Genomic DNA, 27,553 nt, shown 5'->3' with positions numbered 1-27,553 from the left:
GCTGAAGGACACCCGGCGGCGGCGGCCGCTGCCCTCAAGATGGCGCTCCGGAGCGCGGCCGCTGTGCACCCTGGGACATGTAGTCCGCCCGCCGCGGGCGGGAGGCGGGGTCTCTCACAGCCCCGCCCAGCGCCGCCGCCGCCGCCGCCGCCGCCGCCGGGACGCCCCGGAGCGGCGCGGGGCAGCGGCGCGGCCCGGCCCAGGCCGGGCAGGCGGGGCCGGTGACGGGGCGCCCGGCACCCGCCGCGTCGCTCCCGTCAGGCGCGGCCTGGCGCGGCGGCGGGACCCCCGCCGCGGGCGGGGGAGGCGGGTCGGGGCGGGACGGCGGCGATGGGGGTGGCGGTCCCGGGAATGCGGGGCGGGCCGGGCCGCCCGGGGGAGGTCCCCGCCGCCCAGCCCGGCCTATATAGCGCGGCGGGCGGCCAAGATGCTCACTGCGAGTAGAGGGGCGGCGGGCTCGGTGCGGGCCGGGGGGCGAGGCAGCGACAGCGGCGGCGCCGCGGTGCGGGACCCGTCCCCTGCCGGAGGCGGCAGCGCGGCCTCGCGTGTGTGACAGGGGCCGGGAGCGAGGCGGCGGCGGCGCTGCTCGCACTCGCTCGCTCGCTCGGGCTTCGCCTCCGTTTGCTTTCGGTGCCGGGGCTGCGAGCGGCGAGCAGGGGGGAGCCCAGCCCGGCGCCGCTCGGCTCTCCCCGCTTCCCCCTGCCCGCGCCGCGCCGCGGCGGGAGGTCCCGGGCCGGCAGGGCGGGAGCGGCCCCAGGTGCAGCGCCGGGCGGCGAGCAGGCACCCGCCGACGCCGCCCGTGGGGCCGCGGGGGGGAGCCGCCAGCATGAACATCCTGCTCGAGTTCTTCGTGGTGACTTTCAAAGTGCTCTGGGCTTTCGTGCTGGCCGCCGCCAAGTGGCTGGTGCGACCCAAGGAGAAGAGCGTGGCGGGGCAGGTGTGCCTCATCACCGGGGCGGGCAGCGGCCTGGGCCGCCTCTTCGCCTTGGAGTTTGCCCGCCGCCGGGCGTTGCTGGTGCTCTGGGACATCAACACGCAGAGCAACGAGGAGACGGCCGGCATGGTGCGCCACATCTACCGCCAGCTGGCCGAGGCGACCGCCGCCGGAGGTAAGCGGCCCGCTGGGGGCTCCGCCGCCGGTCCCCCCCCCCAACCACCCCTTCACTTGCTCGCCGGCAGCGGCCCCAGGCGGCTTGGACGGCCGAGCTGGGTGTCCCCCTCGAAACAAAAAAAACCAAACAACCCCCCCCCCCCCCCCGCAACGCTCTGGCAGCGGTGGTAAATAGGCGAGTCCTGGCGGACTGTGGTGACACCAAAGTAAACAGAGGCTGTCGTGTAATGGAAACGCGTCTGCTGCTTCCACTCCTCGGTTTGACTTGTCCCGCAGGCTGAAAGCCGAGCGAGCGTTTTACTTTGCTCTGTTCTCCTGTCTGTGTTCCTTAGCAGCTGCAGATGGAGAAAAAGAAGCGCTGCCCCACTGCAACTTGCAGGTTTACACGTACACCTGCGATGTGGGCAAAAGAGAAAATGTCTACACGACAGCCGAGAGGGTCCGCAAAGAGGTTGGCGAGGTTTCCGTCCTGGTTAACAATGCCGGTGTGGTCTCCGGGCACCATCTTTTGGAGTGTCCCGATGAGCTTATTGAGAGGACCATGATGGTGAACTGTCACGCACACTTCTGGGTAACTATACGCTCCTCCATGCTGACCTTTTTGTCAGTTAATTTTGAAAAAAAGTTTAGTGTTGCTTAACTCCTTCTTTTCCTGGTTTTGCACTTGCTCCCTTTTGTTTGCAAGCTCACTACTTTGCAGGTTTCTCATTTTTAATGCATTATTCTGTTTAACAGGAGTCGTTGGTATTAAAATTATTACATTTTAGTTTTTAATCAACTATATCCTCAAAGAATCCAGAGTATAAAATCTCATGCCATTTTATGTAGCCCTGGGTATGAAATCCTTTGCGAGCATAACCTCTGAATCTGCTTAAAGGTTGCTACTGTTAATGAATGACTTCCCTCCCCTCCTCCTTCCCTGTAGTCTTAATTCATCTTTTAGCTTTAAGATGCTGTTTTAATTATGGCTACAATAGCGAGCTCACACATTTCTGTTTAAAAAAAAAAAAAAACCCAAAAACCCTGCTGGAAATGTTGGTAGAGTTGCCCTGGAGGTAAATTGTTCCTTGGGAAGGCAAAAAAACTCTCAAGAAAACAAGCCAAAAACACTTCTTCATGAATTCTGTGTATTTGTCCTCATAGCTTTCTCTGGGGCCTGCCAATAGAAGTAAGAAAATCTGTAACATGGAATCTGGGGTGATACTGTTTTTAGCAGATGCTAATCAAAGAAAACAAGCTATGTGGTCTTACTCTTCTTGCTATCTAAATCTTATTTTCCTCTGTTTTATTTTTAAACCTACTGTAGTGGAGTTATATAAACTGGAATGTCGAAGGAAGGCATGATGCACCCTTGGGTTAGCATTAGCTGTCAGACTGAGCCTATTGTTAGTATTAGAACTGTTCTTTGGTCCTTCAAATAAAGTTATGAAATACACTTGCATAACAATCAAAGGATTAAGCAATCTGAAATATACTCCCACTTAAGCTGCCTTTGGCTGTTCTTATGTTTGATAATAAAATTTTGTAAGATGTCTCATGCTCAAAACTTAAAAGGGCGTCCCAAACACAAGTTCTTAACATGGAAGTTAAATGCTGGTTTGTAACCCTGAAGGAGCCCCTTCAAATCTGTGCTATGAAACACTTAATGGCAGAGCAGTCTTTTTTTCCAATGAATTTTAAAGCTTGCTGAGAGAGTGCGTAAACTTCAGTGCACATGAGATTGTGTTTAGAAACTCTTTTTAACTTTGCAAATATATTTTAAGGCAATTTGAAGAGTTCTGAAAAGGCTCGTGTGGTTTCTTACAGCAACCAAAAGCTCTGCGTGTTCTGCTTTATAAAAGTCAGTGATGCTTAAACAGACGTACGCTAGCTTTAATGACTTATTGATGTGGTTTAAATGCAGAACTGACAAAGTTTCCAAGGACTCTAAATTATGACATCACTGTGAATTAAAATATGGGAGGATCCTGAATTCTCCAGCTGTTCTTCCCTCAGGCACAAATTGCACATTTATAACATTGTTTGAGACCTTTTTAAAGCACCGCCTGTATGTTCAGCCTCTTAAAGCAATGGGAAACTAACTAGAGTCTAATGGTTGTTATGATTAGTTTTCCATAAAAGTTTCATTCATCTCTAAATGTTACATTATGAAGTGACTATATATATATATATCAAATATATATATGAAAAGCTACTGTTAAAACTGAACTGTGGAACTTGAGATCTTGGCTTAAGCTTCTAAGGACCAGTCAACACTCTTTATATTTAACTGAGGATCTGCTCATATGTACACTTCCTGAAGGAAAAGCAAAGCAGGACACAATCTTCTATTTATTTTTGCTGTAGGCAAAGCTTTTCTTCCTTGTCTTCCCCTTCCTGATCCCATAAAGGGTTGGCTTGACTAAAAGTGGGTGGACTTCTATTAAAAATAATAGTACTTAATTCATAAGATATCATCTGAATCAGCTGATTCAAAGCCAATTTTTTTTGTGTAAGTCACTGACTTAAGTAGAACAATGTGTCTAGATGTGTGAAGTCTTTTACAACTAGACTTTTCTGTGTCAGCTAAACTGGTGGTCCAAAAGCAAAGCTAATACTCTGGAGCATTATGTAGACTTTTAACTATTCTTAGAGGGCGTTTCATCCAAAAGAAGCTGTAAATGGTTTTCATAAATATACGGATCTTCAGAATAATATAGCTTTAGCAGTTGAGTGTCTGTGCTTTTGTTTTCTGTGGTTTCTCATGTCCACCCCGCGCTCTCCCCAGTATAACATGGGAAACTCTTCCCTATCCCTCAAGCATGCTCATACTTCAATATACTCCTATATAAACAAATAAAATGGGACTCTGGTATCATCCTCTTGATACTAATGAAACACGATGGGGGGGGGGGGTGCTCTTTGTGCAGAAAGCAGGTGAAACGAACTTGTTTTATGTTTGCAGCTACAATCTGAAAGCTGCCTAACTTCTATAGTACCTAATGAAGTGAAAGCCTGTCGCTGGTTTGCTGTTGAGATTCCAACTGGGCTGTGCACCATATCACAAAGTGGTGGTAAAGAGAGCTTTAGCAGCGTGCCACAGCCTAAACAGATGCTTTCCATTTTGCTGACATTCATGATTTATATAATCTTTTCTATGAGCATTCTATATAAACATGTTACCACTGCATCATATAGCAATTTCCACAGCATAAAATCCATCATAGTATTAAAAAGCTGTTATTTCATGCTGTGATAATTTGAATGCTTCTGATATTGAAAACATAGGGGCAAAATTGATTCATCCTTGGTTTAATACAAGCCAGCTCTGATTTACTGTAATTCACAGATACATAAAACTGCCTACCCAGTAATGTAACGTTATCTTTCCTGCCAGTCTATCACAAGAATAATAGTTTATAAGGTTGTACTTGTTAGTTACTGCAACTGAACTTTTGCAGGCTATTGAAGTTGTTCTTTTCTTATAATATGTCAGGATTCAAATTTTGAAACTGTGAAGTCGCAGTACAAGATTTGGCTGTTGAGCCTTCAATTTTGGGAAAGAAAAGTGAGTTATTCCTATTCTAGCTTATTGTTTCTCAAAAAAGCTTAATTGAGATATCAGTATACTGTATTTTAGATTACATAGAACTATATTTAATAAAATGGTGTATTTTCATTACTGTATGAAATTCTCATGTCAGGATGTTTTGAGATGTTCAACCTGTATGTTCTGGAAGAATATAGCTATTGCCAAATAAATAGGTATTAATATTATGCAGCAGCTAGTCACTGGCAATTCCTTCTAGGTTTGCTGATTGACTTGCTGGGTGGTGGGAATGCTGAGGTACTGCAAGCCTCTGATGTGAAGGTCCTTCGGCACTAGAGATCTTCAGGGTCCAGCCCTGAGAAAACAGTGAAATTGTTTCTGCATTTCCCTGCCATGTGGATCCTCCAAAACTTTCAACTTAAAGCTCTCTTCTTCAGATGAGTTTTCTCTTCAGCTTACCAAAAGGGGGAAGCAAAAGCATTTAGCTGCAGCTCTGTCATACTCAAAACGCCTAGTGAGAGACGAGGGCCTAGACTTTGAAGACTTTTATACAACTCTCCTCCTTCCTAAGACTTGTTCTGTTCCATTCACCTGCGATCTATTCAGTTTGTGAAGTTATACATGTACATTTACTTTTGTAGGGCTGAAGTGAAAATCTTCTAGGCACCCTAACATAGCTATAGAGCAAGATAAATGTAGAATACAGAAGGAAATACTGTCCAAGAAATAACTTAAATGTTAGGCTATATAATTGCCTGAACTTAAAACAGTCCTAGAAAGAATGAGTTAATAAAACATACATGTTTGTACAGTAGCTGCTGTGAGTTTAGACTAAACTGCTTGCTAAAGCCTTGGGAAATAACAGTGGGTTATTTATAAGTACTGTGTTATGCAAGTCTCTTCAAGCTCAATAGTATTCATTAAAGTTCTGTTATAGCTGCACTTAGTTTTATTTAAATGTGAAGATGTTGCCTTTCAAGTGTGCAGACTCACTCTTTTACAGCAGAAAAGACAGTAAGATAAGTAATACATGACCTGCAACTTTATCAGGGAAATCTCATGTGTACTGTTGGCACAGTATTTTATGATTTTTGGCTTCATCTCTAGAATCCTAACATCGATGTCTAAATATAGATGCAGTATTCTCTTGATGCCAGATAGATATACTTAGCATTTTGGACAAGTGGAATTAGCTGCTTTAATCTATTTAAAATTCACAATAATATATCCTAAGAACTGCAAGCTCAGTTACAGGGTTAAGTTGCAAGTTTGTTAAGCTTTTAAAAATGAGTCAGATTGAGTTTAAGCCAAACTAAGTGCATATGATCCAAAAAGTTCCATCAAAACTAGCACTTCTTGCAAAATGATTCTACCTGCATGCCACCAGCAGAATAACCCCGAACAGCACGCACTTTTTGATACTGGGGTTGCATGCTGAATAGTGAATATGAAGCAAAAAGCAGTCACATTATTAACTACAAAATAGTATTGGTAGTACTTAAAACTTGTTTTTGAGTATGGTTCTCTGGTTTCTATGTTCTTGAGGTCCCCCTCCCGAAAACAGAGGGAATCCTCTATCAATTGAGGAAAACATTGTCTTCCAGATGCGTGCTCTGCAAAACTACAGCTTCTTATCTTATGTGAAGATGGACTTAACAATTAGGAAATTGATGGATGCACGTTTCTGGAGTCTGAACGGCCAGAAGACTACTGGCTTAAAATAAATCTGAGGCAAAAATACTCTGTGGTTGACCGGGAGCTTGTCTAGCCTTGCATCAAGCACAGTTGTCACTAACTTGCAAACTTCTAATAGGTAACAGTGGGTTGCCTGTATTTTGTAATCTGTATGCATATGTAAATGTAAACTAGTCTTGTGGTTGCATTTGATTGGTTTTTGAAAATGATCACTACCACTTGATCGGTTTTACTGCAGGTTTTTCAATTTTCTGAATCTTTCTGGGGAAAAAAGGGCATGTAGGTGCCTAATTAAATGTTTAAGCGTTCGCTGTGAGAGGAATCTTGTAGTTTCAGAATAGGCATGAGTGGGGATAAAAATGATCTTTTTTTTTAAGATCATATGCTCAAACATAGGGGAAGTAGGTGGGCTGTGTTCGTCTTATGCAAAAAGCCCCCCTTCATTTGCCATGTGTACTAATGGTACAAACTCAGGCATGCATAACTGACGTTCCACAATCCTGCTCTCTGTGGCTCTTCCACAAACTACTGAACGCTAGTCCCTGAGGTCTACTAAGGTTGCTCAGTTATGGTTTTCCATTGCCTGCTGTAAGGATGCCTCAGTGATAACTTGTTACATATCAAGGAATCTGAACAAAACACTTTATTGTGCTCTTGACTTCTTTAATTAGCAGCATGTCCATCAGGGCAGTGAAAAAGCATTCAAGGAGTCTTCAGTATGTGTTATGCACAAAACTTACTTTCTGTCCTAGAGAATCTTTCTTACGTTCTGGAAATGACTGCCTTTTTTTGTTCAAATAGCAATTCAATTCATGCACTTCCCTTCCTCCTCTTTAACTGTGTAAAGAATTTGGTTTTTGACCATATTAACAAATATGAAATGTCCATTCAGAATATCTGCCCTAAACTGTTTCAGTTACCCCCTGACTTTTGCAGTATTCAAACACTGGAAATCAATTTCCTGGATCATTTGAAAGGTGTATGGAGCTTGACCTGTCAGATGACAAAAAATTAAGTTTCTCAGAGTGACCTGTGGATTGTTCTTGTTGCTTGTGATCAACCAGTTACTTCCATTTGCTAAGCTATCTGAAGCTTTAAGCGTAGGTTTAAAAAAAAAAAAAAAAGCTTTTCACAGAAAAGCCCTATTAGAGGAAGGGAAAGTTCTCTTGAAGAGAACGTGCCAAGACTTCTCAAGGTATCTGAAACATATTTACAGTATTAGTCAACTATTAGTGGCTTGCAGTTCTACAGCTCTCTAAAACAGAGCTGGAACTATAATATAGCCTGCAGAGGTAAGGCAGTTGGGATAATCTGGCTCTTCAGTCTCCTGTGACTTTTTTTGGAGGTTTGGAGACCTGTCAGCAAACCATATGAATGCTTTCAGGATTGGTAATCTCCTCAATAAATGGTCCTGGATGAGTGATCAATGTGATAATTAAATTCCTGCTTCTTAGGGAATGAGTTAGGTCAGCTGTATAAGCAAAAACTTCTGTGCTGGCTTTGGTTTGATATTATGGTGTTACTTGTGAAGAATTTGGGGAGGCAAGAAAACCTTTACTGGAATTAGTCTCTTGCTAGTGCGGTTCCAGACTTTGCTAGCAGTGGAGGGAGAGCCTTTTCATGGTTTTAGTGTATACTTGGTCTAAAACATAATGTGTATGGCTTTGTTGTCATGAGAAAGTTGGGAGAGCAATATGTTGGTCAAGTGTGGTGGAATTTGGAATTACAGATTTTTCATCTATAGGCAACTCCACTTTTATCTTCTAAAAAATGGATATATTAAAAGTAATAACGTGAGAAGGTCTCATTTTTTTTATAGCCAAGTGACTGTAGCAGGTTTCTCAAAGTCTGACCTGTTTATATGTTCCAATATGGTGAGAAGTAGTCCTAATCATGATGTGGCCGAGTATCCTGTTAATCCAAAGTTTTTACCGTTGCCTAGGGCCTGTCTTAATTGTACTATGAGTTAGCAATTCTTGTCTTTAGCTCTCGAAGCCATCAATTACTCTGACCAGATAGGTTGAGGAAAGATGAATGTTGTGTTTTCTAGCACTATCCCTGCCACTTTTAGCACTGCACTTCTTTTATCTCTTCTACTTTTATCTTTATCAGCTGCTAAGTATTATTCTCTCCCAATTTCTCATGCTTTGATTTCACTTCTGAGTTTTCTGGGGGAAGGGGAGGTCTTTGTTACATATCTGTAGTATTCAACCTTTCCACAGTCCTCAGTATATGAAAGCCAGAGCATTGCTCTTGTAGTTAACCTTTCTCCCCAACCTTTAAGATTTTCTGGCTGTTCACGCTGATGGTAAAATTGAGTTATTGATATCCATCTATCTTTTGTGAAAGATAATAAAGGTTTCCCTCCACAGACAAACTGAAGCTGGTTTAGATGTGATATTATATGCTTTTAGCTGTGGTCTTAGGCTTCTAAGTCTGTAAAAAGTCTTTTAAAAATGTAGCTATAGCTATGTACAAGAATAGGCATCAACCGGTAGAATCTCAATTTTCAGGGTTTAGTTTGAAAGCAGATACTACGTGTCGCAAGTAGCGGGGAGGGATTTACATCTGTGCTTAAAATTCTGAATGAACAATTTGTTTGTGTAAATAGTTATATTTATATAACGATTTCTGTGCCAAGCAAGTTAACATTTAACATGAATGAGCTATCACAATTAGAGTTGGAGGATGTTGTAGGCCAAGGAATGCAGGAACAGCTGTGGAGCAGAGGTGACTATCTTAGTGTGAGCCTTTTGAAATTCAAGTTTGTTTGACTGCTGAATTCTGCACCTAAATGGGCCCTGAGACCAGTCACTTCTGCCATCTGTTTGAACTTGTGTGACAGCTTCTCAAGCATCCCGCTTACGGCGTCGCTTTGTAAAGTCCTTGAGCATATGCTTGCAAGTAATGTGTCCAAAATCTCTGACTTATGAAACTTCAAGGCAGCTTAGTGGTGGCAAGCTGTCAGATGGGAACATCCCTTTGAATCTACACCTTCCTTTGCTCTGATTTTAGTATTCATCTGGTCCTTGGGTGAGCCAGTTTAGCCCACTAACCTGTCGGGAGAGTGGGGAGGAAAGCTGTTCGTTGTTCCTGGCCAAGTCTTTCTCTCTCTTTTTATAACTATTTAGAAACTGGAATCAGCTCATCAGCGTTTCAGGAACCGCAATGAAATAGAGCCATGCAGTTGTGAACAGGACCTCTATGGCTGTCCAGTGAAACTCATTCTTGGAGAGACTTTTTAGAATAGGGTTCACTGGCTCTAAATATTTGAGCAGTTATAAATGGTTCTGAGCTATAGTAAATCTGCCACTGACGTAATAGCCTGAACATAACAAAGCAATTTCAACAGAGAACGCTATTTTAATTGCGTGCTATCTGAAAACCCTTAGATAAAGGTAGGTTAGTCCTCTGAAGGCACCGAATAGTTTCATTGTTAGTTGTGTTAAGAGCTCTAGCCTTCTGCCTTGCACTGATACTAGGACTGTTGTATAAAGTGAAAAGCAATGATCTCTTTGGCTATTGCAATATTTGCCTTCTCTGGAAATCAGTTGTACTGATGCTATTTGAATATGGAAAAAACAGGCTATAGCTGTATTTCAGCTTGGGGGAAACTAGCATAGTTTCCGCAGACAGGCAAGGGAAGGAATTATACCTCTCTTTGAAAGATCATCCCTGAGAAAGTGAGTAACTTGCTGGTGTTGGGCTATAATGCCTGTGCAAGTAGAAGCTTTGAAAGCTACCTTAGCCACTGTTTTGGTCACTGTATTAGCTGGAGTTTTTAGTCATTTTTAGCCTTTAGCTTACAAAGTGAAACGTTACCTGGTAAGCCCCTTTTCTTCCCTTTGGGAAGGTATGGAGAAGTATTACCACCTTCTGTTTCTTGAAAACCTCTAAGCTTCGCATGTTTAAAAAATTTCCCTTTTCAGTGGGAGTCACTTTATAGTAAGTTGGAGTCTTCTACAGTCTAATTGCTTCCTAGACACATTTAAACTTCCATTGAGCTGTAAAATCTTATATGTTTTTCTATTAACAATGAATTATGTGAAAAGGGAAGCTTTTCTTCTAATCTTATTCCCTTTGTCAGATATTCAGCGATGGCAAAATCACTTTGCTTATTGTAAGGTAGTTGATTTAAAACGATGATTTGGTGACTAAAGTGAGTCAGCTTTTGTCTGCATGCAAATACTATAGTAATCATAGGGCTATGAAAGTACTGGCTTTAAGGTTTCTAAAGTTTGAGTCTTTCTCTTTAGCCACTTCTTGGAGAGTCTGTTACTTAAATCTTAAAAATGAAGGATGATTTAATATTTTCCATAAGTACTTCTGACAGTTTTGTTCTCTAGTAACTTTTTGGAAAGATGCAGGCTAAAATAAGATGTTTTACTAATTATTTGGGAGGGTGACTAAGCTTATTACAAGTTGAAGAAAAATGTGTGTTGGATTGTGTTCTTATTTGAACAGAATATTCTAAGCTCTTATCTAATAGCAATTCTAAAATGATTTCATGTGGCTTTTTCACTGAGTCATAGCTGAATGTTTTAATTTTTGTCAAGATTATCAAATAGCTGGCAATAAACTGCCCTCCAAATGGTTAGACATTTGTTACAGACTTGTGCTGATGAAGGTGAGGGACTCGTTTGTTACACTAATGTCAACATAGCTCTGAAATGCTGCAAATCCTTTAGGCAGCCATTTGTTAGTATATAAACAAAGCAGAAGCTCTAGTCACTTGGCTACTCTTTTCCACAAAAGCTAGTTTTAAGCCCTGTTGAAGTCAAGTGTTACCTTCTTACATCACTTGGATCAACCAACTCTAAAGTAATTCTGAATTTGACATCTGGATAAATGCAAGTTAGGTCTTCATCACTGAGAGATCTACCTGGGAAAGAATAAGAGGTTGGTGGTGCTAGCTCCTTGAATGCTAAACGAACTCACGTGAGTGCAATTGTCCTGTCACAGCAGTGTTGGAGCACTGTTAGTCTTGGATATATGAACAGAAGCTTCTGTCATCTATTTGGAAGTGTGCGATGTTTAAGTTAAATGTGCCTGCAGTTATAATACTGATTAAAGGAAACCTTGAAGCATACGGGCTCAATTTTGCCTGTATTTGCTCAGTAGGGTGAGAGAAGAACTAGATGTTCTGAAGTTTGATCTCCAATATGGGCAGATCATAAGTATTTCTACATAAGTCATTTTAAGGTTATATTCCAGGAGCATTTAAATCCAGTTGGTAGGAGGGTGGAGGAGAAGTACTGATTAATGTGTTCAAGCTGATGTGACAGATCTAAGCAGAAGGGTTCATCTTCTTCAAACTACATACTGCTTTTCAGTGGCTGCTGCTAACTGTGTAGCAATTGCTTTAAATAGTAGATGTGATTTGGTAGGTATGATAGTCCAAGAGTGTAATGAGACAATGTTTGTAGAGGATAGATACCTTATTAGACAAGTCTGTGTTTTGCTGCAGGAGGGAAGAGATGAGCTTTTGATCACAAGTACTGTGTCTGAAAGCTTCAGTTCTCATGCTTGGTTATATGTTAAATTTGCGGTGGCTGGAGAAGCCTGGGTGTATACACTTGTTCCCAAGTTCTGTTTCCATATGTATCTTGTTATCTTGCTTGCTTTGTAGCATGAGGCAGACTGAATACATCAGCTGGGCCTCCAGTAGGCCTCTTACCATGGTATCGTGCATCCTACTAATCCTTCTCAGCTTTTAGGTGCTAGTTTGGCATGTGAAATCCACAACATACACGTCGGTGGTGATGTATGTTCTGCGCTTCTACACCAGTTAAGCAGAGGTACTGTCTTCCCCCTATTCACTGCTAGCTGTCAAGAATCTAATGACTGTTCTGTCCAAGCTTTAATTCGAAGCCATTGAAATTCAAAGCTGCCAGAACCGTTTAAGGCAGGAATGCTTGGAACACCCCTAAGAAGCTGGCAAGGAAGTTCAGTCACTGAAGGGCATCTAGTGGGGGCGGGGGGAAGAGGAAAGGTGCAGAGTGGGGGCAGGCATTAGTTTTTTGAAGATGGGAGCATCAGTCTGGCTTTCCAGGAGCCAGCTGAAAATGCAAATTCTGCAAGAAATCTAACTAGGTGCTCTGCAGTGCCTCATTGAGCCCTTTCTTCCTAGCTGATAGTACTTCAGACTAAAGGGGAGTGGAGGTAGGACAGGTACTGACTGCTTCAGGCAGAGCAGGATGATTTGTTTCAGGCAAAACCCTCTATAGGGACATATGGGAGAGAAGCAGCAGAGGAATCAGCATCTGTTCCAGTTAGTTAAGACTTAGCGTTTATAAACTTGCCTGTAATATAGGGACAAAGATCGTGAGGTCTCTGCTGGCTTATAGACTACTTTGCGTGTAAGAGAAGGTGGCATGGATCATTGAGCAGGACGTTAGCATGCTTGACTTGAGAGCGGAAAGTGCTGTTTTTCATAGCCCCATGAAATCAAAGATGAATTGTCAAAAGTGGAGGGAAGAGGCCTGAAGATACAATCAGTGATTTAAGCAATGGTATATGCTGCTGCATATACGTGAAGCAATTGTATATCACAAAATGGTATCTGCAAGCACAGATGAAAGTAGACAAGCTGGTGTGCGTGTGTTCTAGTACATATAAGAACATGCCTGTTATAGGCAGATATTAAATACTTTCACAAAAATGATTGGCCTTCAGTCCATGCAAAGATCAGATTTTACAGGGCAGGTTTGACGTCTGAGAGTAGAAATAATTTAAAAGCTTTAAAATCTCTTTTCTCTCAGGAGTGAGAAGATGGAGACTATGGCAGTAACATATAAGCTCTAACTTCCCCTTGCTGATATAGAATTAGCAAGGGTAGTTCAGCCTGAATGCCTGAACTTCCTCATGCCCAGAATGTAAAGGAGTGGCCCATCTAAGCGAAAGTGAAACATGCTTAAGGAGAAATTTGGGCCACCTTTGGCTGTGGTACATGTGCCTAAATCCCTGCCCTGTGTTAGGTAAAGGTGTACTCTAGATTGTTGTGTTGCAATGGTGGTGATTGCCAGAAAGCTTTGTGTGGAGCAACTGGAAGTTTAACTAGCGTTAGCCCACGCTAAGTCTTGGGTAAGGATATCTTTCCCCCTTGGTTCTCAGGAAGAAAGTTGCTGAGGCAAAACTGTATTACTTAGCATTCTTGAGAATTTACTTCCACTTCATAGGACAAGGTGGGGAAAAAGTTATTTTTCTACTCCACTCTTATGTTTGCACAGTTTAGGGTAAGATCACAGGAAATAGAAGCTGTTTTTTAAAAAAAGGGGGGGGGGAGAAGGGGACAATGTAGTGACATACTGGAACATACTGTTGTTGCCTTGTTGTTTTCGAAGCACTTCTGAGATATTGTGCTGTCTGCAGACCACAACCCCTCTTCAACTAAGCTTTGTAACAGAATATACGAAAGACAATTTAGCCAGGCTATGCTCAGCTGCCTTAAACATGTCATAATTACTTCTAGTAGTAAAGAATGGAAATCAATGATTAATGTTTGAGAGATAACTAGTGGTATTAGTTTCCTGTGAATTTTTTTTGAATAGCATTACTTATCTTATCTTTACCGTCTGCCCATTGTAAACAGCTTTGTGGCACTAACTTCCGATTAAGGAAACTACTTAATTCAGTTTCAGTTTTCCTCTGATATATTCAACATGAGTTTACTCAATATAAGAGGAACTACTGCAACAAGAGCCATTCATAGGAAACAATGGTAACTGTTGGTATTGAAAATTGAATTTTATAACTGAACCTGAAATACCAATAATGTAGTCATGTAAACTTGGACTGCAGCATACTTGTTCTTAAACATCTATGTAATGCCATTTACTAGGTACCGCTAACAGACCCACTCACAAACTTCAAAAAATAGTATTAACCTAGTTTTGTACAACTTTGATGCTTTCAACTGGTTCAGCGTGCCTCTTGTCTCAAGCAGGGGATTTTGTTATGTGTATGAACCTGTCATGAGGGAGAAGAAAAGCGGATTATTAATCACTGACATGAATTAGCAATGGGTCGAACAAACAAATGATTCAATAGCTTCTGTTTTTGAAAATTCAGACTTTGTCTACTTCAAAGCAAGTACATTTCATACAGACTACAGACTGGTGAAGAAGATGGTTATTTCTCCTCTACAGATGAAATAGCAATTTTGATGTAACTGATGTTGGTTTCGGTTGTGACTTAATTCTTTAGGGTATGTACTTTGTTACCTTCACCTCTTAACCTGGATAGATCTTATCTCTAGTTTCACTCTGCCTCCAAATTAGGACATGAACTATTAGTGTGTATGTGGCTTTGCTTTCTTGTTGCTTGTTGTTCTTAGACTTCTGTTGAAGTCTGTCTTTTTTCAAGAGCTTCTGGTTGCAAGGCATCTCTTAAGTGTTATTCTGTATGTATGTTAAGTGCTGTTGGAGTTCAATATTGAAGGAATCCCCATGGCCCCAAAACAGTAGGTTTTTCTGTGAAGGACACACAACTTTAGTGAGAAATTGAAGGTTGTACTGCCTGTCAGGAGCTAAATAACTAAGGGACTCCTTTTGAAGTGAAGCATTGGAAGGTCTGGCTTTTTTGTTTTGAAGGCAAGGCCTGTTCCAGGCACACTTGAGGGCAATCCTGGAACAGTTTCCTTTCATGCTGTTAATACAGCTGTCTATGGAAGCTTGGTTTAAGGAAGAGTCATAGGCATCTCCTGATCCTTCCTATTCCAAAAGGATCCGGATAGACCCGTATGCAATCAAGAAAAATGCTTGGGTTTGTCTTTTAATTCATTGCTTTAGTAAGAATGGATAGTCCTGGTCTATTTTTCATCATATTTCTTGAGAATAGCAATTGATGATCCAAATTTCCACAGCTATTTGTAAATATTTTCTTAGCTGGTGGCTAATTATCCGGGGGGGGGGGGGCGGCATCACTTCCTGCAAATAGTTATCAGAGACATCTGAGCTCCTTTAAAGTCAAGGTACAGTTCTGGACCCTTAACTTCAAGTCAACAGTAGTTGTAGATTCTGTCCAACTTCTGTTCAGCCTATTACTGATGGAGCCATGTCCTTTGTGCTGTGCAGTCTCTGATGTTCAATGCAGTATTTGGTATTTTCATGCAGTCTTAGTGTAGTTACTAATCTCACCTTAAAATAATATTGCAGAGATGCTTATATAATGGAATTTAAGAAGGATGAGGAGATAATATAGAAAAGGGTATTGAGTTGATAAAACTAAGCTAATAACGTATCATTTGCGTTGATTGGAACCAAACAAAAAGCCAGGAGGGAAAATAAACAGTTCAACCCAGACTTGTGAGTGTACGCTTTGATGCTTGAGGAGGAATTTTGGATATCATAGCCAGCCAGCCAGACTTCTAGGGCTTACTTTCAAGGTCTCTTTTAAAACTGTTTGGGAATGGCTGTCACTGTAATCCTGTAAATGAAGTTTTAGTCTGTGTTTATAAAATGAATCTAAAGTAATTATCTTCTGAAATAAGAAGGCACAGAACAATGCATTGGTGCTATTCTATCCAGTTGGGACAAATCTACGTTGAGGTAAGGCTGCCACAGCCAGTATGCAGAAGAGTTAGGTCTTTTGTCAGAACTTCTTACCTTCCTTCCCGGTTATCAGGATGGAAAGAGAAATTGAGGCGTGTGGTAACCTCTAAATTTCATTCAGAGGTGGAATGAGTGACTGCTTCCTCTCCTACATGGGAGTAGAAGCTGCGATGTGGGTTTTTGTGGTCCCTGAGGAGGAACGGGAAGAAAGGAATGCTGAATGGCCATCTTGAGGTAGAGAGGATATAACTTGCATTTTAAACCAAAATGAGTGTATGTGTTTTTTTAATTTTGAGTGATGGAGCTGGTGACAGTAGCTATGACTAGCAATCCTGAAAGGCAGCAGGCTTTTACATCTGTTATCATAGTTTCAGGCTCTGCCAGAGTTGTCTGGGTGAGACCTTGACTAATTGCACCAATTTTGACTTTTTGATCTGGCTGCACAGTGTTTAATGTGAAGAGAAAGCAGAGTGTATGGTGATGAAAACATTGCACTTATTTACACTGTTATCCAGTTGGCTGTTCTGGCAGTCAGGAATAGCTAATGCCTGGGGAAAGGTCATGTCTGTTATACCACTACACTGCCACCATGGATAACCAGAGTGATATGAAAACTTACCTGTTGTGAACAGCCCCTTAAAGATAACTCCGCTCCATCCCTGTTAGCTGAAGAGGCTGTAAAGAAAACGAGCCATTTCTTTGGCATAAAGGAATTTTTTCTTTACAGCAAAGCAGCTTGTTTATGCTATTTGAATAGTTTAAAAGGGCTATTGAGAATTGATGGAAGCAGAAAGTAGGGAAAAATGAGTGTATTGGCAAACAAACTTAAAGGACCTTACATGTTGTTACCTGCTTTATTTGCTTCCTTGATAAAAAGGCATTTCTATAAACATGAGGTAGCATGTACTTTTTCCACTTTGCCTTTTGCATTCAGTATTCATTGTCTTGAGCTGCAAACAGCTAACATTGTTTTCTGTGGATGCTTGCTTTCTACTTTAAGAATAATTAATCCAAAACTTAATTAAAAAAATCACTTTCCCAAACACAGTATTTCTTCATATTCTCATTTGCTGCATTTAAACTAATTTGTCTTGACATTGCAGCTGTGCTGTTCTTTGTGTTGCACAATCTTTTGAGTTTTGTTTCATTAAGAATGGAACTAAAGAATTTGAGGAAGGGGAGGGAAGAAGTGCTAGACTGTTAGAAGTTAATTTGCCGTAAACCAAAATGTTGAGGACAGATTACAAAAGCTATGAAGTGACATGTAAATGCCTGTTCAGTTTCACACGTGTTAGAAATAAGTCAGTATAGCTGTGTGCACAAGAAGTACATGTCTGGTTACAGCTACTGGGAATAGTTTATTCTTACCAGTGTATTCAGAAGCATGGATGAAATTGCCTAGAAGGTCGGGAATTGATCTTAAGGCTCCAAAATCTTAAGCTAATTTTTCAAGCTAATTTTTCCTTTGTTTACTGTCTATTCAAAACAGCTTCATACATTCTATCCAAAGGGAATTTTGTCCTTACCTAGGTGCTTTATCTAAAATGTTCCGCAGATTAGAAAGCGATCTTGTTTGTACTATGCTTTTTGTTTGGGGTGAGTTTGCTTAAAGCTAGTTCCGAACATGAAGAGGATGCTTACCTTAATTTTTTTAATGTGCAACACTGCGTATTTGTCCTGATTCTTTACCTTGATTCATCGCAACACAATTAGTTTCATCCACTATATTTTCCTCAGTGTTGAAAAGTGTTATTTTTATCATTAATAAAAGTCACAGCTCTGACTCTAAATGTTTTATTTAAATGTTGCCTTCTGTAGCTGTGAGAGAAAAGTGAAACCTAAAAAATCCAATGAGAAGGCAGATAGTTTAATTAAATCACTTCAGTCAGTTTGGATTATTTTAGGGACCTGGTTCATGACCTCTAATGCTTTGGATGGGCAATATCATGTTTCTTGCATGGTATTTTCTAATATTTTTCTGTGGAGGATTAGTATGTCCATGCACCACCTCTGAAGACTAATGTGAGCTGTGCTACCTGTTCAGACAAACTCCAGATGGGAAGGCCACCCAAGAGGCATCTTGCCCCTGATCCAGTCTAACTCTTAACTAGTTTCTCAGCAGCACAACAAGCACACAGGCTGCAGGTCTGGTAGGCAGATGTAGCTGAAGCTGACAAACTGGAAACAAGAAACTAGGTTGGTCTGTTTTATGTAACAGGCAGAAAAACTGGGGACCAAAGTACAGAGGAAGCTGCTTTGATCAAGGAAGTAGGTTGTGCCAGGAGCTCAGAAAGAACGCTGATTTATTTGAGGTTTGCTTATACTGTGGAAGAGAATAACTTTGGGATTGTTTTCCCAGCAAGAAGAGGCTGGGAGGAGCAGAGGGCCCCAGCCTTTACTCTGAGACTGGAAATGTGTCCCCTGATAGGGTGTGGCTGTATCTTGCACTGCTTGTTTTTAAGTACTGATTCCCGGCTGCAGCAGATGGTTGGAGGATGGCAGTGAGTGAGAAGATTCTCTTTTATCCATGCAGCTGAGACATATAGTTGACTTCTAAGTTTTGCATGTGTGATAGCTGTACTGTCTGTCTTCATAGACTGCTTCAGGTTTAAATGGATTTGCAGGAAAATATCCTAGGTCAAGTAGGGGGGCCTGCTCTGAATAGGCTATTTCAGAACACTGAGGTCTCGCAAAGATTTTCCATGAATTGCTAATTGGCTTCAGAGAAGACTTTTTTCTTTGTGGCCCTAAATGGCCTTTTAAGAGATGACTTACATGAAATGACTGTTGTTCCACTGCTGGAAGTGCTTGGTCTGCACTGGGTGATGCCTTCAGCAATTCCAGAAGTGTCCTTCACAGGGTATATTGTCATGTGTTGATTTCCCGTTGACTGAAAACTGATTTCTTTAGCCACAAGCCTTTAAAACTTTCTAATCTTTAAGCTTTGAAGGAGTGTAATATGGTTAAGAGTGAGCTTTCTGAAATTTAGTGCTCTGTAGTTGGGCTGATTTTCTCTTGTTTCTATACATACTTGTGAAAATACTGGACTTTTTAGCTTTAAATATAAACACTTGTGGACACCTGTTAGTTCATATGTTTAAAAAAGTAGTCTCATAGTGTAGGTATTAGAAAAGCCAGTTTGATGGAACTTTGCCTGTGATCCTCTAGTGGAAGAAAACAGTGATTTGTGCCTTGAAAATGGTAAGGAGAAAAACCCTGTTACTACTTCCTTCCCTTCTTTCTTTCCACTGCCTTCTAAAGAGACAAACTCCAAGGCCAGTGCTTGGTCACTTCTCCAGTGCCTTGCCGCCAAAGCTTCAGTCTGCACTATTTGGGTTTTCTGGCAGTGTGAGGTGGCAATCAGTCATTCCAGTGTGATGCAGACAGAAAACTTGAGATGCAAGAGGAGGCTGCTGATGGAACAGGCTAATGTTCTGGAGGGGACTAAATTGGTAGCAGGACTGACCTGGCAATATGCTTCCCTTGCCCCTGATGTGCCATACCATCCAGGTTAGCATGCGTGCAGTAGGTGTTGGGGACTGTACTGCAAGCTTCAGGTAAGGAACATAGTATAAAACTTCAGCATCATCAGAGAGAAGCCTCTTACCTTTTAAGACTGCTGCCCTCTAACTAGGCTTTATTGTCATGCAATGTAGGAAGAGAAGTTGAAACTTTCTGTGCCTGGCACAGATTAGTGTAAGGAGGGAACTAAATTCTTGCCTGGGGCACTGTGTAAGAGGTTTAGAGATGCCTGCCCTGAGCAAAGAAAGAAATGCAAGGGGGCTTGCTCTTAGATTAATTTTTGTAATTAACTTCTAGATTCTGTCATAACTGCATAATGAAGTTATATGAATCAACAGTAGAAAAGGCAAGGAGTCAGGAGGTCTGTTAATCTTCTATCATCCGCCAGCTGTCTAGTGAAAACACTCTTTTGTGTGGTGTTAGGAGGTCTGGATTAGTCATTTAACACCTGCAAGCAAAAATGTAGTACAAGAACATGTGAAAATCATTAGAGCAAAACTGTCCTGACGTCTGTGATTGGAAAATGCAGACAGCATAAGAATGGAATTAGATGGATTCAGCTGTAGCTTGCATGTCTTTTAAAGTATGCAGCTGGCGTGATTCAGACCAACAATTAAGCAAGTAGCAAAATACTTAAGGAGCATTTGCATGCTCTGAACTTGGATCCAAGTTACGTGGGAAGACTTGGTTTCTGGGAGGACTAAGCATTTGTGTTACTAAATGAATTAGCGTAATAGCTCTGTCATAAGTTTTACATATATGCACACACACACTAGTTATACATGTTTGCAGTGTTTAAAAAGCATAGTCTGAAATTCCTTAACAATTTTAAATGATCTGGTAGAGTACACCAATTATCTAGAAGCTGTTTTTTTTAACAGTTGCAATTTACTTCAAAAACAAAAAATACCATCTTCTTAATTGATTCCTTTAGCATATAAGGTGCCCTGCTTGATACCTACTTCCAAAGTGTAGGTTTTGAGTCAGCTTCAAAGAGCAGATATGACATAGCTAGGAATTCTGTCAGGTAATCTAGTTATGGTAGTGAATGCCTTTAATTTATCACTTAATTTTTAAAGGTGTAAACACTGACTCAGTGTTTAAACAGAAACAAACTTGATATAAAATTTGGAGGTTAAATTCAAATGTGTTAAAGTTGCAGCTTGAGGCTTGATTTTATTTTATCTTTGAAACCCTTAAAATGATGGTTTATAAAAATGTATATTTTTTAGAGCAATACTTATGGATGCCAATATACATGCAAAGTAATTACACTTGCAGATGATTAGTGAATTTTTTTGTATGTAAAAAGTAACATCAGTGAAAGCTTTCCCTCCAGTATTTCTCTTATTATAAAATGCCCAAGGTAACTAGTAAGTCAGATAAAACCTACTATATGTAAATTACAAAACGTATCAGCAATTAGAACTGATAACTGGCACTAGTCTTAACTTGGATGTGCTAGATGGCATAGTTGAACACTTTACATTCCTTTTTCTGTTTTAAAAAATGTGACTTCCATTCTAGGGTTGAATTATCTCCTTGTGATAACTAGTCTCTTGCAGAAAAATAAACATGTCTGAGCAAAATTGATTCTTTAACCTTAGGATTTCTGCAGATATAATCCTTACTGCCTTGCTGTCTGAATTCACAAATATGCTGTTGCTTTTTCTAGTGGAAGTTTGGAAAAACTCAGAAGTTCAATACTTGTGATGTTGCTTCTAAATTCTTGAAAACTGGGACAGAGGTTTTGAGACTTACAGCTAACACAGTATGCTCTTTTTTTTTAACTTTGTAGACCACTAAAGCATTCCTCCCCAAGATGCTGGAAATGAATCATGGACACATTGTAACAGTTGCAAGCTCCCTGGGATTGTTCAGTACTGCCGGAGTGGAGGTTTGTCAGAGTTTTGCATTTCTTGCTTAGGGTAAGCTTTTTTGGTGTGATCAGCTAGAGAAAATAAAGCCAAATCTTCAAAGATGCTTGGAAGTTATGGTGCTCAGTAGCATATTGCCAGACTACTCCCTATGAGTGGGATCCACAAAACTTAGGCAGCCACCTTAATACTTTGCAGGTGGACTTGCCACTTGAAGTAAAAGGCTAGAACAGCTAAGGAATTCAGAATGCTATATGACCTTTGAATTACCAGGTAACTTTTAAGAACCTGAAAAATGTTCACCCAACTATTCCTGTCAAGAGCTTTAGAGCTAGGCTTGAAGCCAAAGGCAAGGATTTTGAAAAGTAATTAAAGTGTTTCCTACTTCTATGATGAAATTGCTGACTGCCTGCCTTCCCGAATGCGTGGCTCACCTCCTTTACTGGGCTCTAAGCTAAAGGCATTTGGTCACCTAGCTGCTAGCAGTCATTTGAGAACATCTGTCTTGTGTGACTTGTTTGGTACATAAAACTAGCTTAGGATTAGAGCCTTGTCACACGTTTTGGTCATTAGCACAAATCCAGGTGTGAATCAAAAGCATTCGGTTGGTGAAAATGAATCCAAATGTCTAATGGAATAATGGTCATACTGCCCCATAAGGCATGGGCTGCTTTGGATTGAGCCCAAGCTATGAGCAGGACCTTAAACTATATGTAGGATAAATGGCAGTGTTTCTCAACAGAAATGATTTAAATTGGTGTAATTTGAGGCTTTTTAGAGGATTTATGGTCTTTAGGAAGCTACAAAAAATTTCCTAGGCTGCATTTGTGACCACCAACAGAGGTAGAGTGGCACATCTGACTGAAAACTTGAATGTTACTGTTACCTATGCTACTATTTTCGAATTTTGCTCAGCTTAGTATTCTTATGAGATGGGCAAGGTATTGCTGCTGAAAATTAATATGCTCAAGTCTCTGTAATACCTTCTGTTGAAACTAATATTAACAATAAAGAATTTAAGATTCCTACTCCTAATTTTCTAGGTAATAGAGATCTCAGTCTTTTTGTTCTAACACTCTGATTATCAGTCTGTTTAAATTTAAGTAACTTGCCAGTGAGCCTGCCTAGTTCAAAGACCTGGATCCAAGGTCATCTCCTACATTCAGCTTTCTTGCTTTCATGAGTCTGCGTTAATTGCCTTAAAAGTACAGTGATAAATGAGCTGATGTGATGCTATATTCAGTGGGTATCTTCTGTTGTTGCTTTGAAAATCTATGCAGAATCACATGAACTATGCTTTGAACATAATTCATATCTATCCTTAACCTTTTTTGCCTAATTCGTTGCCAATACAGGATTATTGTGCCAGCAAATTTGGAGCTGTAGGTTTCCATGAATCCTTAAGCCATGAATTGAAGGCTGCTGAAAAAGATGGAATCAAAACAACTTTAGTCTGCCCTTATCTAGTAGATACAGGAATGTTCAGAGGGTGCAGGATCAGGTGAGTAAACTTGTTTATCTGCCTTGTATTTGTAGTGTCTTAAATACTTGAAATCTACTAAATGTTTACAGCTGAAATTGCGAACGTGTCAGGCCATTATTTTACTGGCCTAGATCCCTGCTTAAGCTATTACCATAAAAATATCAATGTATATTTTATCCCTGCTTTTCTGAATTCAGTGAATTTCTTCTGTCCTTTGCTTAAGTCTACAAAAGTTTTTTCCTATACACATTAAATTGAGCAGTGACTACAAAAAACTGGAAGTCTTCCTCCCTGTTGAGGTATTCCAAAGAAAATGAGCTAATGAACTCTTCAGTGAGGTCTGCACTCTTTTATGCATCTTATTGATCTATCTAAAAATCACATCTTGCAGAAAAGAAATTGAGCCTTTCCTTCCACCTCTGAAACCAGAATACTGTGTAAAGCAGGCTATGAGAGCTATCCTTACAGACCAGCCAATGATCTGCACACCTCGCCTGATGTATATGGTAACCTTCATGAAAAGGTAATATCTGAAATGCCAGTTTAGTTGACTATATGACCTACAGTGTTACTAGGAAAACACAAGAGTATGTCTACTTTCTGGATATAAATATTCTCCCACCCACATTAAGGCTTGAATGCTATTTTGTAAGAATTCATAAGTTTCTCCCTTGGCTTGCATGAGCTTTCTTGGTTGCTTTCTCAGTAAGTGCCATAAAACCAGGAAGCTGCGTGTGAAGCATCCTGATTTTTGCCCTTCTGCTATCTTCTGTCTGTCTTAGATTTCTATTCTCTTTTCAACAGATTCTTAGGCTGCAGGAACTTCTCATTGTTCCTCTTGCATTCTGTGGGCTGCTCTTAAAGAGCAGGGTGTGAGGAAGCTTCTAGGAAGGACCCTCTAGCAGTTCGTCTCCAGAATCAGTATGTAGGAGGCCCTGGCTGCAAATTATCTGAGACTTGTGTGGATATGGGAGATAAAGGGGAAAATCTGTACATTCAAAACCAGTCTTCAGAGTCTGCATCTGTAGGAAGGACTATTTAAAGGAATGTCTCCTTCTTTGTCTAACACAACAGGTTTTTTATGGGAACTCTGTTTAATCCATAACCAAGCTGCCATTCCAGTGGTGCAGGGTAAGAGGCAGAACTGATCCTATCCGTTAATTGTAGGGAATTGGCTCGTTTGCGCTGATGCAACATCCTTTGCCTACTGTTTTTTAGGGAGCAGTTACACAGCTATCCAGTTTTTTGTTTTAATCCCTAGTATGTAGGAGGAGCCTCTCAACTGTAGCATATTATTTTGTTGTCCTCCTGTGAAGGATGGTTGAACTGAGAGCCTTGGGGAGTTCTACTTCACCTACAAAGCAGTGGTTCTCCTCTGCTTCAAGTCCGTCGTGGTGGACAGGGGCAACAAAGACTTGAGGGGCCTTCACTGCTCGCCTCCTTCCTGGAAGACAGTACATAGTCTTTTCTGCCAACAAGTAGAGAACTTCATCAGCAACTTTAAGAACTAGCTTCTTCCTCAGGAAGCTCAGAGGCTACTTCAGGGCTCTCTGCGCAAGCAGTACCTTATGCAGCAGCAGTCAGATCAAAGGTCCTTTGGATTGGTTGTCTTGCATTCAACCTCCTGCTTCTTGGTGGGGGGAGGAAGAATCAAAGTTCCTGCATAATCCATGCCCCTGGCGCTAGCAGTTAGATCAAAGGCCTACTGCACAAGCAGTACTGCTGACAGCAGTACTTCCCAATGCTTCAGTGGTCCTTGCTCCTAATGGTTACATTTTATGCACTGCTTTCTGCTAAATGAGTGTCTGTATTTTCAGGGACTTAGAAAATCCCATCTTATTCCCTCATTACAGCTCCTGAGTACTACCCCTGAAATAAAGTAATATTTTGTGGATGTAGGAAGGAGGAGAGGGTCTGTAGCCCAGTCTTCATCCCAGTCATCTCTTGGAATTTTATCTGGGGAGGAAAAAGGAAATTGCTTTCCTTATTTCCAACCCCCCTTTCTGAGGCTGGATCATTGAGCTCAGAATATAAGTCAAGGTGGTTAAACATCAGATGATCAAAGAATGGCATTAACTAACACTAGTTAATCCCAAATTAAAGAATATCTGAAGTGTCTGGCTTCTGTTGATGCTGCTTTGACCAGGAGCTTTGCTTTTGGTAGGCGTTGTGTAATACCCTTGCCCTCACTTCTTCCTTAAGACTATCATGTTGCTTGTGAAGAAGCAGTGGAAGCACCTGATCTTAGCTGGAGGCATGTGAATAAGTAGCTTCTTCCTCTCTCCTGCCTGTTTTTGTGGTGGGGACTGTCTGGAATTTCTATTTTCTCTGTAAATATCTCTATGAAATAAAAATCCTTCAAGTCTCTTAGGAAGCCCTGCAGTAGCTAATATGTTGCTTTTAAGGAGACCATGTATATAGTAAGATGAGATTTTTGTTTTCTGCTGTCTTCTAATAATTTTGTAACCCTTTCTTCTCCAGTATTCTGCCCTTTGAAGCTGTTGTGTGCATGTACCGGTTTCTGGGAGCAGACAAGTGTATGTACCCTTTCATTGCTCAAAGGAAGCAGGCTACAAACAACAATGAAGCAAAAAATGGAATTTAACACTGTTTTGGATGGACTAACGTTTATAGATGAATACGATGACGTTACATGACTGAATTGTGAAGTGCACTTGCATCTAACTGATGCAAATGTCAACATCTTACTGTGGCATTCTCTTGGATCTTAAACCTGTGTATTGAACTCTTAAAAAAATCAATGTTTTTTATATACTGTAAATAAAACTGACTAGAGTACTTGGAAAATGTGATAGGTAAACAAAGTGAATTTATGATGTAGCTGCCACCATTGTCCTTTAGAATATTACTGTATGTACAGTAAACTAGTCTTACTACTTCTTGTAGGGATGCACTGTGTTATAAGCCTTGGTAGGCTGAGGAAGAGGTATCAGAGCTGTCTACAACTAGAAAATGCAGTGTTTCAGAAAGTGTTTCCCTTTCCCTGTGGAAGGGGGGGAGGGAGGGAAAACTTAATTCAAGCTACTGCTCATGACCTTTTAGCAAATTCAAGGACAGATTATGAATGCATCTCTTAACTTGTTAAGCCAAGCTCTAAAGGACACATGGCCAAATTGTGGTGTAATTCTCTTTGTAGCAGTTGTGTGTGTTCTATTTAAACAAAGATAAAAAGAAATTTGTAAATCTCTGCCAATTCAAAGGCAAATGAATGTCTCAAAATACTCTCAGAGCAAAGTTGTAATGGGCATCTGGTTTTCTAGGAATGCAGTTGGTGATTAAACTGACTCTTTTTTCAAGTTGCTTGATTTGAAATATGCTCTGTCTGTTCCCCTCTCTATTTGTCAGAGTCCAATCTACCCTTATGGGCTATATGCTGCTTTTCTTCCTCCTTATTCTTACTTCTGACAGTTCTCCCCCACCCCCTGAGGAAGTTATTGTATTAAATTTCTTTAACTGGACTTATGCCTAAAAGACAAAGCAACTCAGCTGAGATAAACTTTTTATGTATGTGCTGGTCCTATGCCAACTATTAGCAGAGGAAAAATAGAATAATGCCTGATGCAACTTTACATGTGGAATATGGAAGGGTGTAAAGATTTTTTTTGAGTTCTACTCACATTGTAGAACAGCAAATAACACTTTTACAGTATTTTTTTGTAAAGCGAACAACTTTGTGCCTTGATTTTTTGGTAATCTGTATTAGTGAAGCATTGTAAAAGTGAACTTCTACCTCTGTATCTTAACGTATACCATCCACTTGTAAACTACTATTGGACAAAATTATGTGATTACTTTTTTAGAATGTCTTGTTAATAGTGACCAATGCCTGTGGTTATTAAAGTGAGCCACCTTTTCCTTAAAACAAAGATTGGAATGTTTCCTTGAAAGACTAAACTAATTGAAACTACTTACTTGTGTCTGTTCTTCAGTGCTTTAGTATCAACACAGTTCAAATGTTTATTACTCAATTCCCGTTTGCTTTGTCAACTGCGTGGTTTGCTGTGTAACCTCTTAAGTATATCAGCAAGTACTGCGAAGTCAGGCTTTAGGAATTGACAGTCACTCTTCTCTAGTTGCTTCATTGAAGAATTTAGAAACTGCTCACAGAGCATCTTTAGAAAAACTAAAAATAATACATTTAAGTGCTTCAATTAGATCAACATAAAAATCACCTAGTGTGGATGCCATTTTAATGGATGAAAAAGTGAATGTAGTTTTAGCAGAGTTGCAGCTATTGCTGTACAAAATCTCAGTATTTGTATGGAGAATAGTATTGTTAACTCAGCTTGTTTAGAAATTGATCTAAAGTCAACAGTTTCTTCTACCTTAACTCTTACTCCAAATTCCATGTTTTGTTGAAAGACTCTTAATTTGGCCCAGGGGATGTCATTAACTCTATACTCTTACAGCAAAGTCACTAAGAGCAAGTACAACGAATGTCACTGTGCTACATGACACCACTGTAATGGACTTTTGTTTTTCTTAAAATGTTTTAATGTCTGTTGCATATTGTTTCAGACTAAGCAACAGCTTTTATAGTTGGTACATTGGTACCCAAGGTGCTTATTAGCCTGATGGACATGAAGAAGTAGAAGTTGACCAGTGACAACAAGTTGCTATAAAGTATCATGCCAAACTACAATGATCATTTCCTTTTGAATAGAAGGTTAAAAGTTAAGGGTCTAAACACCTATAGAACATAGTCAATGTGCACTAGTCATGAACTGGTCCCTTGGCCACATGGTTCAAGAATTGGAAGGGACT

The 27,553-nt window shown here is 40.7% G+C and overlaps 1 protein-coding gene and 1 long non-coding RNA gene across 3 annotated transcripts; one reads left to right on the top strand and one right to left on the bottom strand.

The window, feature by feature from the left end:
- The first annotated feature begins 437 nt into the window (after positions 1-437).
- Positions 438-26,085, top strand: RDH10 (retinol dehydrogenase 10). Of its 2 annotated transcripts, none has more exons than XM_068932510.1 (6): positions 438-1,109; positions 1,447-1,682; positions 21,207-21,305; positions 22,641-22,786; positions 23,160-23,291; positions 25,250-26,085. In XM_068932510.1, the coding sequence occupies exons 1-6, from the start codon at positions 827-829 to the stop codon at positions 25,371-25,373; spliced, it is 1,020 nt and encodes a 339-aa protein (XP_068788611.1). In that variant the 5' UTR covers positions 438-826; the 3' UTR covers positions 25,374-26,085. The 2 variants fall into 2 exon arrangements, with proteins under 2 accessions (XP_068788611.1, XP_068788610.1); XM_068932509.1 differs by having other exon boundaries at positions 439-1,109; positions 1,444-1,682.
- On the bottom strand, positions 10,443-14,242 carry LOC138066027 (uncharacterized). Its single transcript, XR_011139189.1, has 3 exons — positions 14,222-14,242; positions 13,644-13,729; positions 10,443-12,261 (listed from the first exon to the last, which is right to left on the bottom strand). It is a non-coding gene; the product is annotated as an uncharacterized lncRNA (long non-coding RNA).
- Positions 26,086-27,553: the final 1,468 nt, after the last annotated feature.

This window comes from Struthio camelus, chromosome 2, assembly GCF_040807025.1.
Source record: "Struthio camelus isolate bStrCam1 chromosome 2, bStrCam1.hap1, whole genome shotgun sequence".
NCBI classification, from domain to species: domain Eukaryota; kingdom Metazoa; phylum Chordata; class Aves; order Struthioniformes; family Struthionidae; genus Struthio; species Struthio camelus.
The sequence above is the reverse complement of the archived record's forward strand: the minus strand, read 5'-3'. Positions and strand labels throughout refer to the sequence as shown.

Coding starts and splice junctions, on each gene's coding strand:
- RDH10 (XM_068932509.1), top strand. CDS start 827: ATGAACATCCTGCTCGAGTTCTTCGTGGTGACTTTCAAAGTGCTCTGG. Junction 22,787..23,159: donor TTCAGAGGGTGCAGGATCAG/GTGAGTAAACTT, acceptor CACATCTTGCAG/AAAAGAAATTGAGCCTTTCC. Junction 23,292..25,249: donor ATGGTAACCTTCATGAAAAG/GTAATATCTGAA, acceptor TTTCTTCTCCAG/TATTCTGCCCTTTGAAGCTG.